Below are 23,448 nucleotides of genomic sequence, written 5' to 3' on the forward strand. Positions count from 1 at the left end.
GCCTTCGCTCGGTGAACACTCTGATGGGGCGCAGGAGTTCATGGCTTCCATGATGGCCATGGGCTTGACCCAGGTAATCCGGGGCCCAACCCACTCAGCGGGTCACATGCTCGACCTCGTATTTCTCTCGGAGCAGTGGACTTGTGATCTTGGTCTGAGGGGTAATGAGATCATACCCCTGTCGTGGTCAGACCACTGCCTACTGAGGCTCGACTTTCGGAGACCAAACCCCCACTGTAGGGAGGAGGAACCGACCAAGTGGTTCCGCCCCAGGCGACTTATGGAGCCTCTGAGGTTCCAGATGGAGCTTGGGGTTATTCCTGATACTCTTGCCCACAGTCCGGTGGAGACTCTGGTTGCTGCCTGGCACTCAGCAGCATCGGAGACCCTTGACCGGATTGCGCCACTACGGCCCCTCCGAGGCGGCGGATCCCGGAGGCCTCCTTGGTTCACCGAGGAGCTCCGGGAGATGAAGCGCCGGAGGAGACGCCTAGAGCACCTATGGAGGTCCGATAAATCCGAATCGAACCGAGCAATCCTAACAACTAGCACCAAGGAGTACATCAGGGCACTTAGGGCAGCAAAAAGATCTCATATTGCCACCTTGGTTGCGTCCGCTGAGTCCCGCCCAGCCGCCCTGTTTAGGATAACCCGCTCCCTCCTAAATAGGAGGGATACGGGGGAAACCTTGCAGGGTAGAGCTGAGGATTATGCCCAATTCTTAGCGGACAAAATTGCTCGGTTTCGGTCGGATTTGGACTCCGTCCCTGCAGTTCCAGCCGAGGCACAAGAGGATGAATTGGTAGACCACCTCTGGGTTGAGTTTCAGGATGTTGCCCCTGGGGATGTGGACAAGGCCATGAGAGCTGTGAGTGCCTCCACCTGTGTACTGGACCCGTGTCCCTCATGGCTGGTTGCCAACAGCAGTGAGGTGACACGAGGCTGGATCCAGGCGGTTGTTGCCGCCTCTCTTCGGGAGGGGCACTTCCCCGCCGCACTTAAAGCGGCGGTGGTGAGACCCCTCCTGAAGAAGCCATCTTTGGATCCAGCTGCCCTTAACAACTACCGTCCAATCTCCAACCTCCCTTTTGTTGGGAAGGTTGTCGAGAAGATGGTGGCCTTCCAGCTTCAACGGTCCTTGGAGGAAGCAAGTTATCTCGACCCCTTCCAGTCTGGCTTCAGACCCGGCTACAGCACAGAAACCGCTTTGGTCGCATTGACCGATGATCTCTGGAGAGCCAGAGACGGAGGCCATCCCTCCATCCTGGTTCTCCTCGACCTCTCGGCGGCTTTTGATACCATCGACCATGGTATCCTTCTGCGACGACTGCGGGAGGTGGGGGTGGGAGGCACTGTTCTACAGTGGTTCTCCTCCTACCTCTCGGACAGGTTGCAGTCGGTGTTAGTGGGGGGGCAGAGATCGACCCCTAGGCCCCTAACATATGGGGTGCCGCAGGGTTCGGTCTTATCCCCCCTACTATTTAACATCTACATGAAACCGCTGGGTGAGATCATTCGGAGGCACGGGATAAGATACCATCAATACGCGGACGATACTCAGTTGTATCTGTCCGCCCCGTGCCAACTCAATGAAGCGGTGGACATGATGAACCGGGGTCTTGAGGCCGTTATGGACTGGATGAGGGCTAACAAGCTTGTACTCAACCCGGAGAAGACCGAGTGGCTGTTGTGTTTCCCTCCCAATAATTCGATCAGTGTTCCATCGCTCAGGCTGGGGGGTCAAATTTTATACCCCTCAGAGAGGGTTCGCAACTTGGGAGTCCTCCTGGATCCACAGCTGACTTTCGACCACCATTTGTCAGCTGTGACCAGGGGGGCATTTGCCCAGGTTCGCCTGGTGCGCCAGTTGCGACCCTACCTGAACCGGGAGGCCCTCACAACAGTCACTCGGGCCCTTGTGACCTCTAGGCTGGAATACTGCAATGTGCTCTACATGGGGCTGCCCTTGAAGAGCATCCGGCGACTTCAGCTAGTCCAGAACGCGGCCGCGCGAGTGATTGTGGGTGCGCCTCGGTTCGCCCACATAACACCTATCCTCCGCGAGCTGCGCTGGCTGCCTGTTGATCTCCGGGTGCGCTTCAAGGTGCTACTTGTCACTCATAAAGCCCTCCATGGTAGTGGATCTGCGTACTTGAGAGACCGCCTCCTGCCAATTACCTCCCTGCGACCAATTAGATCGCATAGATTAGGCCTCCTCCGAGTCCCATCTGCCAGTCAGTGCCGACTGGCAACTACACGGAGGAGAGCCTTTTCAGTAGTAGCTCCGACCCTTTGGAACGATCTCCCCGTGGAGATTCGTACCCTCACCACCATCCAGACCTTCCGCACAGCCCTTAAGACCTGGCTAGCCCGAATGATGAGTGAATGTTGCTTACTATTTTACTTCTATGTATTGTTTGTGTCTATTGTCTGTACCCTCCCTTCCTTATTTTATGTAAGCCGCCCTGAGTCCCCTCAGGGAAAAGGGCGGCCTATAAATACTAATAAAATCCTAAATCCTAAATCTCAGGTACCCAGGTCAACTAGCATTTGGAACCAGTTATTTGGCAGCTTGTCAAATGACATAAGGTTCGTATTTGATAAACAGCCCTCTGAAAGAATGTTTGATAAGCCTTGTGGACTGTGAACGAAAGGAAGTTTTGCCGGGACCAAGACTCCACTTCTTGCTTGTTAAAGAAACTTGGGTCAGAACAGCATCCTTCAATATTTTAATGGCTGTTGCCAGATTCCTATGGCGTCATGTAGGTGTCATGGCTGTCTCTACAGGCAAAAGGGAAAGTGCAAATCCTAGCTTTTTGTCTCAGCTAATCTTGTCAGTTTGGCTTGCTTTTGTGTTGCTTATTTGAAGTCCCTTTGCTTATGAATAGGCTGGCCCAGTCTTTGTGAATAGATACAAAATCTCCATTCCTCTTTAAGCTGTTGAGGCTGTTTTCCTATGGCAGGAAGACTGAGGCTGCTTTTACCTTTGTTAAGATTTGTTTTCCCATTTCTCCTTTAGGGGAAATATTCCATCCCGCTTCTTTTAAATATTAAAAATAAAGAACATTTTAATCTGGAGAGTGGGGGGGGGGCTTCCTACAAAATTTGGTGGGTTTCATTTTCTAGATTTATTGGAATGAAATTCTCTTTGGGTCTTGCGGACTATTATCTGTATCTGAGCTGGCAAGCATGCCTGGGCTTCAGGAGAAGGACCTTTCCTTTGTTGTGCTGTGCATGCACACACACATGCCCAGTGCACATAGGTATCATTCCAAGCTTGGGAACTGTTGAAAAGTATTTTCCTTCTCCACTTTGCAAGCTGGAGGCTGCCCTTTGCAGCAGAGATTTTCAATCCTGCAAATGCGGACACTTCATTGTTCAGTTTTTGAAGAGCCACGGTGGCCCAGTGGTTAGAATGTGGTACTTCAGGCTACTTCTGCTGATTGTCAGCTGTCTGCAATTTAGCAGTTCGAATCTCACCAGGCTCAAGATTGACTCAGACTTCCATCCGTTTGAGGTCGGTAAAATGAGGACCCAGATTGTTGAGGGTGATATGCTGACTCTGTAAACCGCTGAGACAGGGCTATAAAGCACTGTAAAGTGGTATATAAATCTAAGAGATATTGCTATTGCTACCTTGTTATATGTCTTTGGCTTTAGATCAGCAGATATTTCAAGGATTGAACAAAAATCTGACAGTCCTAGAGAGACTGGTTTTTATGTAATTAAAACTTTAATTCCATTTCAGTTATAGAGGAACAAAACTTTATATAATGAGCACCCAGAAACCAAGTCTTATAAAATATAAAGTGGTTATTTGAAAATGAAAAATCTTAGTGCAAATTACCGTGTTTCCCCAAAAATAAGATCTCATATACATATCCCAATTGGGCTTTTGAACACTTGCGCTAAAATAAGCCGTCTCCCAAAAATAAGCCCTCCCCAAAATATTGTAACATAGTAGAAACCATGAGGTGACCCTGCTCGCTGACTCCTGCACATCAAAAATAATAAGACCTCCCCCAAAATAAGGCCAAGTGCTTAGTTTGGGGGTCAAAAGAAAATAAGACCCTATCTTATTCCGAGAAAAATAGTATTTACTTACAGTTAACTTTTAACTTTTCAGTTTTTTCCTCTTTTTAGCTGTTCCTTGTTATTTAAATCAGGCCTCACCAGAATAATGTAACATTTTGGGAAGAAGATGAAAGCTAGTAACCCCCCACTGGAGCACAAAATGGAGAAGATCTCAACAGCCACCACATATTTCTCCTTTGTGCTCAAGTAGGTTGGAACAAAGGACAGCCAGACAATGCAAAAGACCAACATGCTGAAGGTGATGAATTTGGCTTCGTTAAATGTGTCCGGTAACTTCCTGACCAGGAAAGCCACCAGGAAGCTGATAATTGCCAAGATACCCATAAAACCAAGGACACAATAGAACGTGACAGTTGACCCTTCATTACATATCAATATCATTTCTTTTGGCAAGGAATGCATGTCAACATCCAGGAACGGGGGAGAGTTTGATAGCCATATGGTACAAATAATGGTTTGAGTAAAAGAACAAGAAAGGACAACAGAAAGACCCAGTTTTTTACCCATCCATTTCCTAATTCTGGATCCTGGCTTGGTAGCCATGAAAGCAAGAATTACAATGATAGTCTTTGCCAAAATGCTAGAAACTGCCACGGAGAAGATGATGCCAAAAGTAACTTGCCGAAGAAGGCATGTCCATTGACGAGGTTGGCCAATAAATAGCAAAGCACAGAGAAATGAAAGCAGGAGGGAGATGAGAAGAATGTAGGTGAGGGTCTCATTGTTGGCTTTCACAATAGGGGTGTCCTTGTTTTTAATGAAGAGCCAGAGTAGCAAAATAGTAATGATAGAAAAAGTAAGAATAAAACTGGTAAAAATATTCCCCAGCATTTCTTCATAAGATAAAAATGTTACATATTTTGGAAGGCAGAAATTTCGCTCTTTGTTTGAATAATGATCTAGTGAACACGGAAAGCAGTTGTCCATGTCTGTAGGGAAAGAGAAAACAGCTTTTATTCTATAGATAGCTTTCTTGAAAATGATACTGGAATAATCAGATCTGTTTTAACTGTTTCTCCATATAGACGACTGCACAATGAAGAACCTGGGTACCTCATCAGCTCATCAGTCATGATCCCAGACCACAATTGGGCAACCACTCCTCTATGTACTGTCTCTTACCCTTCTGATTAGAAATCTTCTCTGTTGGACAAGGAAGGCAATCATAGCAGCAAAATGGTTTCCCTTCTTTTTTGGCCTTCCTGTAACCTGGATGACAATGGTCATTGCAAAGAGAAATAGGCTTTGTCTACAGAGAAAAGAAAGAGAGGAAGGTTTTCCATCTTTCAAATATGCATAGCTACAAATCCCGATAGCAACTTGTGCTTTCATAGATGAATAATTCAGAAGAAATTCATATATGACACCTTAATAATGAAGAATCTTTATAAGATTCTTATACAAGAGTCGAGGTGGCACAGTGGCTAGAGTGCCACCTCGACTCTTGTATAAGAAGTAGTGTAGGCTACTTCAGCTGATTGCTAGCTGCAGTTCAGCAGTTTGAATCTCACCAGTCTCAAGGTTGACTCAGCCTTTCAACCTTCCGTGGTCGGAAAAATGGTGACCCAGATTGTTGGGGCAATAGGTTGACTCTGTAAACTGCTTAGAGAGCGCTGTAAAAGCACTATGAAGCGATATGTAAGTCTAAGTGCTATTGCTATTGCTATCTTTTAGAGAAAAATGTTTTTCAATTTTGTTTATGTGTATTCAGAAATTCATATAGAGAGTGATAGCAAGGCAGTGAGCCAGATTAAATGAAAAATGACACGACATATATCTGCACAAATCAAATGCCATTTAAATGTCATATTTTGAATTGATTAGCATTTCTCAGTGACATTTTACTTATTATTGATTTTCCTCTTACAAGTTTTCAATTAGAAATACTTTAATTGGAGATAATAACTTAAATGAGTGAATATAGCTCCCAAATATATTTAAGTCATAATTTTAAATGGAAACTATGGTATAATTGAATTCAATCAAATAAATAAATACCACATTCCTGCATGGGCATATTAAGCAAGAAGAGATGGAATGCTTGTCCTAAAATACATGATTCCTGCATACTGATACTTTATGTAAAAGGCAATAGGTGAACTTTTTATGTTTTATTTATTGGATTCTTTCTCCTATGTCTTGTGATCTGACATCCCTGTCTAAATTTTCTCTGTATTTTCAGACAACTTTCTGAGTTAGTTGAAGAACAGTTACTCCAACAAATTATTTTTTAAAGCTTTTAAAGTTTTGAATGGAACTCAAAGAATTGCAGGACCTACCTGATTAAACCACTCTGGCCAGATTATGGATTCCTCTGAAATAAATGTTTTTTCTGCAACAGACAAGGCTGGTATGTCTCCAACTTTGACTCTAAGGAAGGAAAGGTTTGGGAATGTTACCCAGTTGATATTATCAAATGCAGTTTCCACTTCTCCATTTTGATTGAAGAAAACTGTTTCCCCAACACTGTTGTTGAATGAAATGATTTTCAGAAAATGATTGAGCTGAAGAGAGAAGAGGCAATACAGTATATATTTAATGACATTGCCCTTTCCCATTTAAATTTGTTCCATGTATAACAAATAGGCAGAAAACAGGAATTAGAATAGTGTTCCAGGAAAAAAAAGAAATTAGGATGAATAAATTCATTTTCTGAGAAGACCTTGAGTTTTTGTCTGCTTGATATATGTTGCTCTGCAAGCACATGCATATCATTAACTATCTGCATACCTGTGCTTTGCAATGAAACTATGTGATCGGGCAATGCAGGAGAAATCCAGTTCATTCTGGTTCAATCTGTTGGCTCGGTGATTGAAATACACACAGACACGGACACAGACACAGACACAGACACACAGACACACACACACACACGAAACACCAAGTGGAGTTTGCAACTTTTTTTTTCTTTTCTCCCTAGGAGAGAATCATCTGTCCTACCTAGGATTGAACTCTTAACTTTCTGAGTGGGAGGTGAGCATCTTCATCACTAGGCCACCACACCACTTGTCATCTTTCTACAGCTGGTTCAACATATTTCTAAATGTAAAACTGACGTTGTTTGGAACCTACAAAATATCACTAGTACACTCTCCACAGAACAACCATGGAAGAGTTAAATAGAATTTAACCCTTTTTAAGAAGACACATTCTAACATTGTAGAGGGGGGAGAGTTGATCTGACAGTTTGAGAACCAACACTAGTTTAGATGGGTGGTATTTATTAGGGAATATTGGGTTTCAGCAATTAGTGACATGGTCTAGATAACAGATTTCCTGATGTTTCACCAATAACTGCTATGAAGTTGACCAGTTTGTCTCTGAAGATACGGGCCACATTTGTCAATCAGCTTCCCATTCCTACTCAGCCTATATATACTTCTGACATTTTAAACCACATGAGCTTCTAAAAAAATGGCCCTTGTCACAAAGGAAATATAACACAAAACAGTATTTCTATGTTTAGTATAGAATATCCTATGATACAGATAGATCTTTCGAAATCCATTTCTCCAAGACATTACCTCCCATAAGTGTTGAGCCAGCAAGCTATGGATTGCTTTATGGACACTCTCTGTTTTTTTCAATTGAAATGAAAGCATATTGTGCAAAGCATATGCCACGGCATAGACTGCATTGTAGACACTGTAGCTATGGGAAGTCATGCTCATTTCAAAAATGGATGCTGGGAGAGTCTCCAGTTTCTCCTCACCAGTGCAGGAGACCCTTCCTTCCCTGTCTATTGAGGACTCCAGAAAGAAACATCCAAAGGCCTCTTCCCAAAAACGCTGAATGAAGCCATCTTCTCCATCAAAGCTAGAATTTATCAACCGGAGAAATTCAGGGAATCTCGGGACCTCCTTTGAATGAACTGCTAAGGACAGGGCACCATGAAGCAAATCTATGCCTTCCTTCTTTTGAAAGGGGAATGATGTGAATTCCATCTGAGCCGTCATGATGTAAACTCTTCCTTTTGCCATTATTGACACATCCTCGTATGTCGACAATGTGGAAAACATTCTGAAAAATACCATGGTCTCAATTTCACCATAAACAATGGATACATTAGCAATGCTTTTAATAATAGCATGATACTGATTTATTCCCTCTGCCACCATCTTATCAATGTCACTAACTGATGTCATTACTGGGAATTTTTCTATATAATCAAAGCAGATTCCTCTCTCAGAAAACATAGGAAGTGCATCCTCGACAAATCTCTCCCCATTGTTATCATTGTCATATAATATCCCAATCCATGTCCACTGGAAATGCAAGAGTAACTGGAGAATCCCTTTATATTGTCTGTGTACATCTGGAAACATCTGGTAATAGAAAATAGCTTGAGATTTCCTATTCATCTCAGAAGCAGAGCCATAAGTGAACTATAGCACATAAACAAAAACTGTGTTAGAGAATTAATAGCTAGATAAATCTAGTTTACAGTATATATTTCTTGCCTATATGAAGGAGATTTGAAATCAACTTCTCTAATCCTGTAGACTGAATGTGCTGAGAACCAGATGCCTTGCTATGTCAAAAAGGAACATATGTTTTACAAGGTAAAAAATGCTTTTGAAAAAATAAAGATAACTATAAAGATATTGAATAAAGATATTCTATAAAGAATAAAGATATTGATTTTTTTCTGTGAACACACTGATACACATTAAAAATCAAACTCTGATGGTCACACTCAAAAGAAAATAAAGAGAGATAAACCAAGAATGTGCAGCTGACTGAATGAATTAAAAATGAACATGATGACATTATTTGGGATGAGTTCAATTGGTACAGCATTGCATGTGCTGAAAATGAATCATGTAATGGATTCTTTGCATGTTGGAAAAGAAAAACAAAATTTTCCCATACTTATTTGCATATTTGTTAATTTCTCACTAAAGCAAAATCTACATACATTCCTCACATGTTTTCATAGAAAAAAGAAAGTTTGTGTGTGTGTGTGTGTGTGTAATCAAATTCAAATCCCAGTAAGGCTAGTTGATGAGAGCTAAATAGCTTGAAATTGATCTATACTAATCTCCCTTCATTTATTTATCAGCAGAAATGCAACACAAACATAGATGTGTATATGTGTGTTTGTGTATACACACACACAAACAAAAACATATATCAGATCTTGATAGATATATAATATCGATAAATATAGATAGATATATTGATATCAATATCGATACCAATACCAATACAGATACAGGGGCTCAGTTGCTGAGCTTGTTGATCAGAATGGTCGGCAGTTTGTCAGTTTGAATCCCTAGCGCCGCGTAATGGAGTGAGCTCCCATTACTCCTCCCAGCTTCTGCCAACCTAGCAGTTCAAAAGCATGTAAAAATGCAAGTAGAATAATAGGAACCACCTTTGGTGGGAAGATAATAGAGTTTGGTGTGCCTTTGCGCCTTTAGTCATGCCAGTCACATGATCACGGAGATGTCTTCGGTGAGCACTAGCTTTTCAGCTTTGAAACTGAGATGAGCACCGTCTCCTAGAATTGGGAATGACTAGCAGATACGTGCAAGAGAAATCTTTACCTATAGTTATAGATATCGATTTTTTTAACCTATTTGTTTCTAAAGGATAGAATTTGAACTTAAAGTCTAGATAGATAGATAGATAGATAGATAGATAGATAGATAGATAGATAGATAGATAGATAGATAGATTTAGATTTTTTTTAGATTTTATTTAGCATTTATAGGCCGCCCTTTTCCCTGAGGGGACTCAGGGCGGCTTACAATAGTAAGGGAAGGGGAGTGAAAGACAAAATACAGAAAAAAAAATGTGAAATAACTAAAAAGTACTAAAACACAACATTCACTCAGCATTCGGGAGGGGCAGAAGAGTTTATCCCCAGGCCTGACGGGCTAGCCAGATCTTGAGGGCTGTACGGAAGGCCTGGACTGTGGTCAGGGTACGAATCTCCACGGGGAGATTGTTCCATAGCGTCGGAGCAGCAACTGAGAAGGCTCTCCTCCGGGTGGTCGCCAGTCGGCACTGACTGGCGGATGGAATACGGAGGAGGCCCGCTCTATGCGATCTGATGGGACGCAGGGAGATTATTGGCAGGAGGCGGTCTCTCAGATAGTCAGATCCACTACCATGGAGCGCTTTATGGGTGGTAAGTAAGACCTTGAATTGCACCCGGAGATCTACAGGTAGCCAGCGCAGCTCGCGGAGGATAGGTGTTATGTGGGCGAACCGAGGTGCGCCCACAATCACTCGCGCGGCCGCGTTCTGTACTAGCTGAAGTCTCCGGGTGCTCTTCAAGGGCAGCCCCATGTAGAGCACATTGCAGTATTCCAGCTTAGAGATCACAAGGGCTCGAGTGACTGTCGTGAGAGCCTCCCGATTCAGGTAGGGCCGCAACTGGCGCACCAGGCGAACCTGGGCAAATGCCCCCCTGGTCACAGCCGATAGATGGTGAGCAAAACTCAGCTGTGGATCCAGGGGGACTCCTAAGTTGCGGACCCTATCTGAGGGGTATAAGTTTTGTCCCCCCAGCCTGATTGATGGTACGGTGGTCAAATTATTGGGAGGAAAACACAACAGCCACTCGGTCTTGTCTGGGTTGAGCACCAGTTTGTTTGCTCTCATCCAGTCTTTAACAGCTTCCAGACCCTGGTTCATCACATCCACCGCTTCATTGAGTTGGCACGGGGCAGACAGATACAATTGTGTATCGTCCGCATATTGGTGATACTTTATCCCGTGCCTCCGGATGATCTCGCCCAGCGGTTTCATGTATATGTTAAATAGGAGGGGGGACAAGACCGACCCCTGTGGCACCCCATATGTTAGGGGCCTCGGTGACGATCTCTGCCCACCCACCAACACCGACTGCGACCTGTCCGAGAGGTAGGAGGAGAACCACTGCAAGACAGTGCCGGCCACTCCCACCTCCCGCAGTCGTCTCAGAAGGATACCATGGTCGATGGTATCGAAAGCCGCTGAGAGGTCAAGGAGAACCAGGATGGACGCAAAGCCTCCATCCCTGGCTCTCCAGAGATCATCGGTCAATGCGACCAAAGCGGTTTCTGTGCTGTAACCTGGTCTGAAGCCGGACTGGAAGGGGTCAAGATAGTTTGCTTCCTCCAAGGTACGCTGAAGCTGGAGGGCCACCACTTTCTCAACAACCTTCCCCACATAGGGAAGGTTGGAGACTGGACGGTAGTTATTAAGAACAGCTGGATCCAAAGACGGTTTCTTTAGAAGGGGTCTCACCACCGCTGCCTTAAGCTCGGTGGGGAAGTGCCCCTCCCGAAGAGATGCCACAACAACCGCTTGGATCCAGCCTCGTGTCACCTCACTGCTGTTGGCAACCAGCCAGGAGGGACACGGGTCCAGTACACAAGTGGAGGTACTCACAGCTCGCATAGCCTTGTCCACATCCCCAGAGGCAACTTCCTGAAACTCAACCCAGAGATGGTTTGCCAAGTCTTTCCCCTGTGTCTCAGCTGGCTCTGCAAGAGTGGAGTCCAGGTCCGCTCGAAACCGGGCAACTTTGTCCGCCAAGAACTGAACATACTCCTCAGCCTTACCCTGTAAGGGGTCCCCCGTCTCCCTCCTATTTAGGAGGGAGCGGGTTATCCTAAACAGGGCGGCTGGGCGGGACTCGGCGGACGCTACCAAGGAGGCAATGTGTGTTCTTTTTGCCGATCTTAAAGCGCGAGTATACTCCTTGGTGCATGCTGTTACAAGTGCCCGGTTCAATTCGGACCTGTCTGATCTCCACAGGTGCTCTAGGCGTCTCCTCCGGCGCTTTATCTCCCGGAGTTCCTCGGTAAACCAAGGAGGCCTCCGGGGGCCGCTGACCCGGAGGGGCCGTAGTGGCGCAATCCGGTTTAGAGACCCCGAAGCTGCCGAGTGCCAGGCAGCAACAAGGGTCTCCACCGAACTGTGGGCGAGAGTATCTGGAATAACCCCAAGCTCCGTCTGGAACCTAACAGGGTCCATCAGTCGCTTGGGGCGGAACCACCTGGTCGGTTCCTCCTCCCTACGGTGGGGGTTTGGCCTCCGGAAGTCTAGCCTCAGTAGGCAGTGGTCTGACCACGACAGGGGTATGATCTCATTACCCCTCAGACCAAGATCATAACTCCACTGCTCCGAGAGGAATACGAGGTCGAGCGTGTGACCCGCTGAGTGGGTTGGGCCTCGAATTACCTGAGTCAAGCCCATGGCTGTCATGGAAGCCATGAACTCCTGCGCTCCGTCAAAGCGTTCACCGAGCGAAGGCAAGTTGAAGTCCCCCAGAACTATAAGTCTAGGGAACTCAACTGCTAGCTCGGCTACTGACTCGAGGAGCGAGGGGAGGGCTGCTGCAACGCAGTTGGGAGGCAGGTACGTAAGCAGCAGACCCACTTGACCCTTGAGGTCCAGCTTCACCAGCAGGGACTCACACCCGACAAGCTCCGGAGCAGGGATCCTACGAGGTGCTAAAGACTCCCGGACTACAATAGCCACACCGCCACCCCTTCCCTGGGCTCTCGGCTGGTGTAGCACCTGAAATCCATCTGGGCACATCTCAACGAGGGGGACTCCTCCCTCCGTGCCCAGCCATGTTTCAGTAATACATGCCAGGTCTGCGCCCTCATCAATTATCAAGTCCCGGATGAGGGGGGCCTTATTAACCACAGACCTGGCATTTAGCGACAGCAGCCTGAGACCAGGGTCCTGATCACTCGCGCCATCTGACCTTGGAGTGGGACTCCTAGGGCCGGAAGGAGGGATCTCTGTAATATAGCGAACCCTCCTTCCCCAATGATGGCCTGCCCTAAAGTCCCCGCCATATCTGCCTCTCCCTGTTATGACCGCAATGCTCCGACCCTCTCCCGTGGATATGGCCCCCCCAACCACCCCAATGGCCCCCATATAACCTGCCAGGTCCTCCGAATCATTCATACTCAAACTCTCACACAAGCAGTCCTCACTAATAGAATTAAAACACAAATACAGCTAAATAAAAATAAAAGTGAGATCATTCATGCAACCAGACAATCCCATGCACTCAACATACCAATTAAAATTAGGAAATGATAGGGTTGCGCAGGTTCAAGATAGTATTAAGTTCGTAGTAGTCCAACGTAATAATCCACCCTCTCCTGAGGGGGGGGGTCACACCCTAATGGGGGGCTCCACTCTTCTCCTTCTTCTATGCCCCAAAGAAAAGTCCACAGCCGGAAGGTCAAAGTTCGATAGTATACAAGGCAGTCGTGTGTGATAAAGGGGAGGCAAAAATGCCTGATGTTTATAAACAAAGATTGTTCAGTCTTATTCCCCTTAAAGTCCCAGAAGAGATCAGCGAACCACATAGGAGAAAGTCTCTTTCCTAGGGTTATATAATGTCCATAGTCCGGTGGGCCAAGATCTAAAACTGGCCCCAGCTGCTCAAGGCAGAGGGGAGGAAAGTGATGGTTTTCTTGATACCCAAACCTTGTCCCTACTGCTGCCATCATCTGTTGTTCCCAATATTCCTAATAAACAGTAACAAAAGAATAATAATTAAGGCAGCTGCGATGGTAAATGGGACAAGGCTGGGGGGAGGGAGGGGCGTCCAGACCTTCTTCCTCCTCAGATCGAAACGTCCTATTCAGGGCTCTGTCTTCCGTCCTCCGTTCAGTCCCCTAGCCAAACAGGCAAGCGGCCCAGGGACCCTAGGAGTGGACAGGCAGCTGGCAGCAGAGTCAACAGGATAAAACGGGAGGGGGATGTCCAAGGGGGGGGGCTACGAGCTGGTAAACGCAGCCAATCACCCCAACCACCCCAACCACAACTCCCAATGGTCTTTAACAAGTTAATCCTCGCCTTCAAGATGGTGAGATGGTAAAAAAATTAGTTAATTGAGCCCCCCAAGCTCTCCGTACCACTCCAAGCCTGTCCCGACCAGCAGGGAGGGGGGGAGCGCCGAGAAGTTGCAAAACGCTGAAATTATCAGCGCGGCGTCGCCTTCAAGATGTTAAAAAGATGGTAAAAAGATGGTAAAAAAGATGGTAAAAATTAATTAATTGAACCCCCCAAGCTCTCCGCACCATTCCAAGCCTGTCACGACCAGCAGGGAGGGGGGGAGAGCCGAGAAGTTGCAAACGCTGAGATTATCAGCGCGGCGTCGCCATCTTCTCTCCCGCGCCGCAGTCGCCGAACCAAGCCGCCGCAGTTCGTTACTCAGGGAGACAGCCACAAGCAGTTACCGGTAAAATGCTGAGCCTTGTAAAAATCCTGGGACCAAATCCTTCCAGGGGGCTCCGTTGGTAGTACGAATGGACTCCGGAGGTTCTAGATATTTTTAGTCTTTAGCACTGGCTTCTGAGGAACGAGAAGCCAGGCAGCCATCCGAGTCCCGCACATGCGCCTGATAGATAGATAGATAGATAGATAGATAGATAGATAGATAGATAGATAGATACATACATACATACATACATACATACATACATACATACATACATACAAATGTAAACAATGGGAAGAAAGTCTTACTTGTGGAATCTTGTAAATAGACAGGATGGCTGCCATGTGAATGCAGACTTCAGAATTAGGTCCACCAATGACTGACACTAGATTGTTCTCTGTTTCACACTTGTAGTTAGGGATTAATTTGCCTTGTGTTGAGAATACTTCCATTGAGGCATGATACGTCCCGCTTGCAATAAAGTTGCTGTTATAGATATGGGAGCCCAGAGTGAGGTTGGGCAAAATCTGGGGATTTTCATTGATCTCCTTTACAGCAAATGCCAAAGACAAAATGTGTTGGTAGAGCTGAGTCACCACACTGAAATGAAAATTACACATCAGTTTGAACTCATTGGCTTCAGCACAAGAGGTGCTGGACTTTTGTTCTACTCGTAGCTTTAAATATATTGTACTCAAAGCTTCCATCAGATGATTACTAATGAAGACTGTTAAATAAAATACATCTATTTCAGTCTTCATCACATAGTGATGGTACTACTTTAAAAGATAATGTTTAATACTGCGTTGCCCAGAAAATAAGACACAGTCTTTTCTTTTGACCCCTGAAATAAGTGTTTGGCCTTGTTTTCAGGGTGGTCTTATTATTTTTGAGATGCAGGAGATTGCGAGCATGGTCACCTCATGGCTGCCGCTGTGCTACAATATTTTAAGGGAGAGCTTTTTTGGGGGGTGGCTTATTTTGGGGAAAACAGGATAGTAGAAAATATCCAAGAATGCAAGTGTACAATTAATTCTATAAACTATTCAATAGCAATCATATTATTGTCTTTATGCCTCATGGTATGATTATACCTTCATTCTACAGCACCATTCTGCATGTGTAGAGAAAAATCAATTATAAATTCAGGGGTCACCTCCATGAAATTGTTCACTCCCACACACCATAATTTAGTTCATTGATTAAAACGTAATATCATAAGTCTCAAGATTGTATCTAAACAATTTTTTCCTGTCCACAGAAGTCTTGCAAGACTGAAATACAGTAATTAAGCATTATGATATTGTGACTAATTAGATTTCAGGGAAAATATTGACAATCAGTTCAATTGTTGATTTCATTTTAGAAACAGTGAAAATCACAACTTTAAGTCTGTGTGTGAATGACAAAATAACTTTAAGAAAATTGGAAAATTGTTATTGTCACAAATATACAGGCATTTCATTACACAGGATAAATTTATTTAGCTGTGCAGCTGAATTACTCCATTTCTTTTTTAGGAATAGGGAAATCTTAAAATAAAACCGAATACTTCATTAGTAAAAAAAAAATGATGTCAGAAATATTTTGATTAAAAAAAAACTAGGAAATGAATTTATGACTATCCTTTGTGGAAATTTAATTTAAAAATAAATATTGGATTAACCTCATTCTCAGGCAGAAAGCTTGGAATATAATAAAAAAGTGTTTTATTAGATTCCAAAAACTTTATTAGATTGCTCCAAAGTAATTTACACTTAATCAGAAAAATAGGTACAAATAAGACATTAAACCTGTTCCATAGAATTAACTGAGAATTTCTGCTGCCAAAATCATGAAGTCAGAATCATGAACTGATCCTTATGAATGAAATTAAGTAGAATTGTTTATTCCCAGTCCATTATTAATAGAACAGAACAGAATGGACCTTGACATCCAAGACAATACAGACCCAGCACCAAACATCAAACTCATTTCTGAATAATTAGTTTTAGATACATGAGCTTCTTACTCAGTATCATAGAAAAGGTCAGTAGAAGGCTTTTCATGAAAATGTATTGTGTTTGAAAATATATAGATTTGAGAGAAAATACCAGCAACAATGACATCTCCTGATTGATAGTATTTGTGAAGAATTGGAACAGGATCACCCACAATGCAATTCATGTTAGGAATCTCTGAAACTGCCCTAAACAACAGCATTAAGAGCAATATAGACAGCTTCATTAATTTGCATGATATAATTCCTTCTTTGCAGTCTTTCATTTGCTGTATTTTTTCTTGTAATAGATTCTTGGCTGAATAGCACAGCCCAACTTGAATGACCACTTGGCTGGTTTACAGTACCAACCAAGAACATTAAAGAACAACACCAACAGAAATATAAATTCTTCTTCTTTACGTTATAGAATAATAACAAGGTGCTTCTGTAATATGTTTTAATTTTGCTGCTGGTTAACGAAATACCCTTGAGACTTGGAAATGGAATGAAAGTAATAAGGGCTAATTTGATAATTGCCAGAAAAACAAATATCTGTGTAAGGCCCGGCCTTATTCAAGAAAGTATAGACTCTCGAAACTTGGCATTTGAAAAGGAAACTTTTATTGAACAGGAATTATAGTAGGGGGGAATCAAAGCAGGCTCTGAGACCCCTCAGGCCATACAGTTAGAATAAAAGAAATTAGAAATCCCTCCCAAAAGTCCCGTGTGGATTCAGCCAATCCGCATGTGTGAAAATGTTATTGTACTGGCCGCCCTGAGAAAGTGATGAGGGAACTTTCTCAGGGTCATCCTCTGCTGACCTTCCAGTGATGTAACCCACATGGACCTCCCTCCCCTTACATTCCCCAAAAGGTGATAAAATGCCAGAGTGCCTAGGTACCAGGCTAAAGTTTATAAATCAATGGGATACAGGATACATAGGGGAGAAAGCAATAAAGTATTAAAGTATACAAAGCATATTAAAGTATGAACATAACCAGGGTCTCCCCTCGTCCCCAGAAGAATAGTAGTTTCACGGATCTGACAATCTTCTCAGGATTACAAGTTCTATTAGATATAGAATAGAATTGTTTAATTGCCAAGTGTGATTGGACACAGAAATAATTTGTCTCTGATACATAAGGTTTCAGTGTGCATGCAAACAACAAGTGTGATAGATCATAAATCATAGTCACAATCATTAATCATAATCCTTAACCCGAACCCTTAATAAACAATTAATCATAATTATTTATTAATCATAAAATACAAATAACAAGTGGTAAATCATAAGGTACCAATAGGAGAAGGTAGTAGGAAAGATGAGGAGATGAGAAGATGAGAGGAGTAGTAGCAATACAGTTCTACTACTGTACATGGGTAGGTGTAATTAGGTGTTCAGCAGAGTGATATATTCATATAGTCAATATATCACAGGAATATATTCATCTTTCATCAAAAGCCATCTCCATCCATGATCCCTAGATAAGGAAAAGACCTCAAAGTCTTTAGAAATAAATACAAATGCAAAGTATTCCATAGTGTTCCATATCAAATTTTTGAGGTTTATATTTCTTTTCAATTGGATTGGAGTAAAATTTTTAAATTCAGACAGACACAGGAGAGGGTTCTTCAAAGAAGCTTTATTCTAACTAGAACAACTAACAAGAGCAGGAGAAGAACAGAACAATGCCCGCCTGACAGCTATTTATACTGACAGCTGTCAGGCTGGGAACCAATCGGGTGGCAGTATTTCTCCTGCCGGCCGGCAGCTGCGCCAGAGCCAATCGGATCTTCTTTCGGCTCTGACTGTGGCTGTCGGCTGCGTCCGGGCGGACGCAACAAAAATCATAATGTTTAATCATGTAAGATGTGACCGAAATTACACATTCAGCTGTCATTGTTGGCCATAGCCACTAGCAAATCAAGCACATAGTCTATAAGGAAATGAAGAATGTGGCCAGGATTTCAGCTTTAATCTTTCAAAATCCACCAGGACATTTCTCATTATTTCCTTTTTAAAATCTGTATATTAATATACTATATTAGTAATCTGATGCTCAGTTTATCCCATAGCTCAGGGGTGTCAAATTCGATTTCATTGAGGGCTGCATCAGGGTTGTGTTTGACCTCAGGGGAAATGGGGGGAGATGGCCAGCTCGACATCACGCATGTCAGGGATACCTGCAGAGGCTTGAGTGCTCTGCCAGTGAAAACAGGCTCCCAAGGTCCGTTTTTGACTGTGACAGCCTCCTGCAACCCTCTCCCAGTGAAAATGGAGCTCAGGAGGGCAGAATGCAGCCCTCCCAAGCTCTGTTTTCGCTGTCAGAGGCACTGTGGACTGGTCCTTTGCTATTTCCGGGGCAACACCACAGGCCAGATCTAAGCATTCCATGAGCTGGATCCAGCACCCGGGCTGTGAGTTTGACACCTCTGCTATAGCTTTTTGTGTTACTTTGTTCAGTTAAAAGGAAGGAAATACTTCGTGAAAAATATATCTATCTCAGGACTGGATTATCTGAACTTCCTCCTTTTCCTACAGATAAAGATTTGGACACACTCTCTCAGTCTAGAACACCAAGAAAGGTTTGGTAGCAATCGCACAAGACATCACCACCGAAAAGATTATGTACTATGCAAAGAAAGAAGATGTGCTTATCTACAAATGAAGCAGTGGGATGTTGAAGTACTAAGAAAAGACATATCTGGGCCATCTATCAATTTGAAGAATCTGAAGTTTTGAAATGAATCAATGACTGGCAGTATAAAATTATAATAAATTCAGTAGGAATTTTGACAGTAAGCTGGCATCATGTATTGAATATACAGTAGATAATGATTATCAAAGCTACGACATAATGGTTGTTGTAGCTATAGCCTAAATAATAGATCATGAAAATTGGATATAGCAATAGCAAATAGCAATAGTTAGGCTTATATACCGCTTCATAGGGCTTTCAGCCCTCTCTAAGCGGTTTACAGAGTCAGCATATTGCCCCCAACAACAATCTGGGTCCTCATTTTACCCACCTCGGAAGGATGGAAGGCTGAGTCAACCTTGAGCCTGGTGGGATTTGAACAGCCGAACTGCTGAACTGCAGTGCTGCATTTTAACCAATGCGCCACCTCGGCTCATAGTCACTGTTACCTTATCAGCCATGTACATTTGCTTAATGAATAAATAATAGGATGTGAAGTTGATCTTTTTTTCCAAAATCAAGATTTAAAGACAGAGAAAGCTCAAAACACACAAGAAGACATATTGAATATTTCAACAACATCCCCAGTAATAATTTAAAGGAGGCTAATTCACCTGGTCTCCAATGTGTAAAGTGATTTGATTGAGTAAAATACAGATCTATGCTTTTCAAGGAATTAAAAACTAATTTCTCATATTGGAGGTTGAAGCTAGAAGGCAGAAAATACAATAGTGTTCTGTTTCCTACATGTCCACATTAACTGCATTTTTAAAGGTTTTCTCAATATTCAAAGAGCCAAATTAATGAAAAAAGACTCTCAGACAATGATTACATAAGTAGCTTTATTGCAACCAAACATAAAATCATATAACAAAAATTATTTTCCTATTGCAATGCATAAATATCACAGACCTGTGTCACAAATTCTTCCATTATTTCAGGCCAATAAAGGTTTTTGTGAAGCACAACCTCTATAGTGACATGAGAATTCAGTCAGACCTGGAAAATACCTTACTATCTTCATTACTTAAATTATGGAAAATAAATCTAAACACTTTTAAAGCAGTCACATTATTCCGCTTAATAACAGCTGATGCATATTTTCTAAAAGCACTTGGTTTGTATTGATGAGATTTTTTTGGGCCATGATGACAAGATGGATGGACTTTGCGTTGTTTGACCTCATCCCATTCCAACAGAATCTGCATTAGTTACTGGGAATAATTTTTCAGAATTTAAAAATTATCTCTTCATGAGCAAATGCTTGTTGTTTAGTTCAGGTCTGAACAGGATGTTAAAGCACTTGGGGGCAAAGATACAACCCAACAAGCCAGCACTGGAAGATGGAGAAGATCTCCACAGCCACCATATATTTTCCTTTGGTACTCAAGTAGCTTGGAACAAAAGATAACCAAACACTGCAGAAGATAAACATGCTGAAGGTGATGAATTTGGCTTCATTGAAGCTGTCAGGTAATTTCCTGGCTAGAAAAGCTGTAGAGAAGCTGATAATAGCCAAAAAGCCCATAAAACCCAAGACACAATAAAACATGGTCACCGATCCTTCATTGCATTCTAATATGATTTCTTGAGAGATTGAATGCTTGTCATAATCTGGGTATGGTGGGAATGTCATCAGCCATGAGGCACAAATGATGACTTGAATAAGAGAGCAGGAAAGTACAATGGAGCTCACCATTCTTTTCCCCACACATCTCCTCATTTTGGAACCAGGCTTGGTGGCCATGAATGCTAGGACAACCACAATGGTTTTGGCCAATAAACAGAAAACTGCCACCGAGAAGATAATGCCAAAAGCTGGTTGTCGAAGAATGCACACAACTTCATTTGGTCTCCCAATAAATAACAAAACACAAAGGAATGAGAGTAGAAGGAAGATGAGGATAATGTAGGTGAGGTTCCTGTTATTGGCTTTGACAATGGGAGTGTCCCTGTGTTTAATGAATATCTGGAGCAGTAAAATTGTGGTAGCAGAACAAGACAGAGCACCGATAGTCAAACTCATCCCCAGTGGTTCTTCATATGATAAGAATGTTATCACTTTGGGGAGACATAAATCCTTGTTGTGATTTGGATATTGATCTTCAGGACATGGAGAACAGTTATTTTATTTATTTTTATTATTTATTATTTGTTTATTATTTATAGGCCGCCCTTTTCCCTGAGGGGACTCAGGGCGGCGTACAATTTATGGGGAGGGGAATACAAGACAAGACATGAGACAGTACATAAGTAAAAATAGAACACAACATTCATTCATCATTCGGGTGGGGACGGATTAGAATCTTTATCCCCAGGCCTGACGGGATAGCCAGGTCTTGAGGGCTGTGCGGAAGGTCTGGACGGTGGTGAGGGTGCGAATCTCCACGGGGAGATCGTTCCAAAGGGTCGGAGCTACTACTGAAAAGGCTCTCCTCCGCGTAGGTGCCAGTCAACACTGACTGGCGGATGGAACTCGGAGGAGGCCTAAACTGTGTGATCTAATAGGTCGTAGGGAGGTAATTGGCAGGAGGCGGTCTCTCAAGTACTCAGATCCACTACCATGGAGGGCTTTATGGGTGGTAAGTAGCACCTTGAAGCGCACCCGGAGATCAACAGGTAGCCAGCGCAGCTCACGGAGGATAGGTGTTATGTGGGCGAACCGCGGTGCGCCCACAATCACTCGCGCGGCCGCATTCTGGACTAGCTGAAGTCGCCGGATGCTCTTCAAGGGCAGCCCCATGTAGAGCACGTTGCAGTATTCCAGCCTAGAGGTCACAAGGGCCCGAGTGACCGTTGTGAGAGCCTCCCGGTTCAGGTAGGGTCGCAACTGGCGCACCAGGCGAACCTGGGCAAATGCCCCCCTGGTCACAGCCGACAGATGGTGGTCAAAGGTCAGCTGTGGGTCCAGGAGGACTCCCAAGTTGAGAACCCTGTCTGAGGGGTGTAAAATTTGGCCCCCCAGCCTGAGTGATGGAACACTAGCCAAATTATTGGGAGGGAAACACAACAGCCACTCGGTCTTGTCCGGGTTGAGTACCAGTTTGTTAGCTCTCATCCAGTCCCTAACGGCTTCGAGACCCCAGTTCATCACGTCCACCGTTTCATTGAGTTGGCACGGGGCGGACAGATACAACTGGGTATCGTCCGCGTATTGGTGGTATCTTATCCCGTGCCTCCGAATGATCTCGCCCAGCGGTTTCATGTAGATGTTAAATAGTAGGGGGGATAAGACCGAACCCTGCGGCACCCCATATGTTAGGGGCCATGGGGTCGATCTCTGCCCCCCAACCAACACCGACTGCGACCTGTCCGAGAGGTAGGAGGAGAACCACTGCAAAACAGTGCCTCCCACCCCCACCTCCCGCAGTCGTCGCAGAAGGATACCATGGTCGATGGTATCGAAAGCCGCCGAGAGGTCAAGGAGAACCAGGATGGATGCATGGCCTCCATCCCTGGCTCTCCAGAGATCATCGGTCAATGCGACCAAAGCGGTTTCTGTGCTGTAACCAGGTCTGAAGCCGGACTGGAAAGGGTCAAGGTAACTAGCTTCCTCCAAGGACCGTTGAAGCTGGAAGGCCACCACCTTCTCAACAAACTTCCCAACAAAGGGGAGGTTGGAGACTGGACGGTAATTGTTGAGAACGGCTGGATCCAAAGATGGTTTCTTCAGGAGGGGTCTCACCACTGCCGCTTTAAGTGCGGAGGGGAAGTGCCCCTCCCGAAGGGAGGCGGTAACGACCGCCTGGATCCAGCCTCGTGTCACCTCACTGCTGTTGGCAACCAGCCAGGAGGGACACGGGTCCAGTACACAAGTGGAGGCAATCACAGCTCTTATGGCCTTGTCCACATCCCCAGGGGCAACATCCTGAAACTCAACCCAGAGATGGTCTGCCAATTTATCCTCTTGTGCCTCGGCTGGATCTGCAAAGGTGGAGTCCAAATCCGACCGAAACCGAGCAACTTTGTCCGCTAAGAACTGGACATAATCCTCAGCCCTACCCTGCAAGGGGTCCCCCGTATCCCTCCTATTTAGGAGGGAGCGGGTTATCCTAAACAGGGCGGCTGGGCGGGACTCAGCGGATGCAACCAAGGTGGCAATATACGTTCTTTTTGCTGTCCTCAGTGCCCTGATGTACTCCTTGGTGCAAGTTGTTAAGAGTGCTCGGTTCGATTCGGATTTATCGGACCTCCATAGGTGCTCTAGGCGTCTCCTCCGGCGCTTCCTCTCCCGGAGCTCCTCGGTAAACCAAGGAGGCCTCCGGGATCCGCCGACCCGGAGGGGCCGTAGTGGCGCAATCTGGTCAAGGGACTCCGATGCTGCCGAGTGCCAGGCAGCAACCAGAGTCTCCACCGAACTGTGGGCGAGAGTATCAGGAATAACCCCAAGCTCTGTCTGGAACCTCAAAGGGTCCATAAGTCGCCTGGGGCGGAACCACCTGGTCGGTTCCTCCTCCCTACGGTGGGGGTTTGGCCTCCGGAAGTCTAGC

General features: G+C 44.5%; 1 protein-coding gene and 1 pseudogene across 1 annotated transcript; both read right to left on the minus strand.

Annotated features, from left to right (window-relative positions):
• Positions 1 to 4,122: 4,122 nt before the first annotated feature.
• On the minus strand, positions 4,123 to 15,039 carry LOC116523563 (vomeronasal type-2 receptor 26-like). Its single transcript, XM_032238668.1, has 5 exons — positions 14,587 to 15,039; positions 7,620 to 8,480; positions 6,495 to 6,599; positions 5,218 to 5,344; positions 4,123 to 5,024 (listed from the first exon to the last, which is right to left on the minus strand). Exons 1-5 carry the CDS (start codon positions 15,037 to 15,039, stop codon positions 4,123 to 4,125), a joined length of 2,448 nt encoding a protein of 815 aa, XP_032094559.1.
• Positions 15,040 to 20,200: 5,161 nt separating this feature from the next.
• Positions 20,201 to 23,448, minus strand: part of LOC116523564 — a 35,840-nt pseudogene continuing 32,592 nt past the window's right edge.

The sequence above is a fragment of the Thamnophis elegans genome, unplaced genomic scaffold, assembly GCF_009769535.1.
Source record: "Thamnophis elegans isolate rThaEle1 unplaced genomic scaffold, rThaEle1.pri scaffold_46_arrow_ctg1, whole genome shotgun sequence".
Classification (NCBI taxonomy): domain Eukaryota; kingdom Metazoa; phylum Chordata; class Lepidosauria; order Squamata; family Colubridae; genus Thamnophis; species Thamnophis elegans.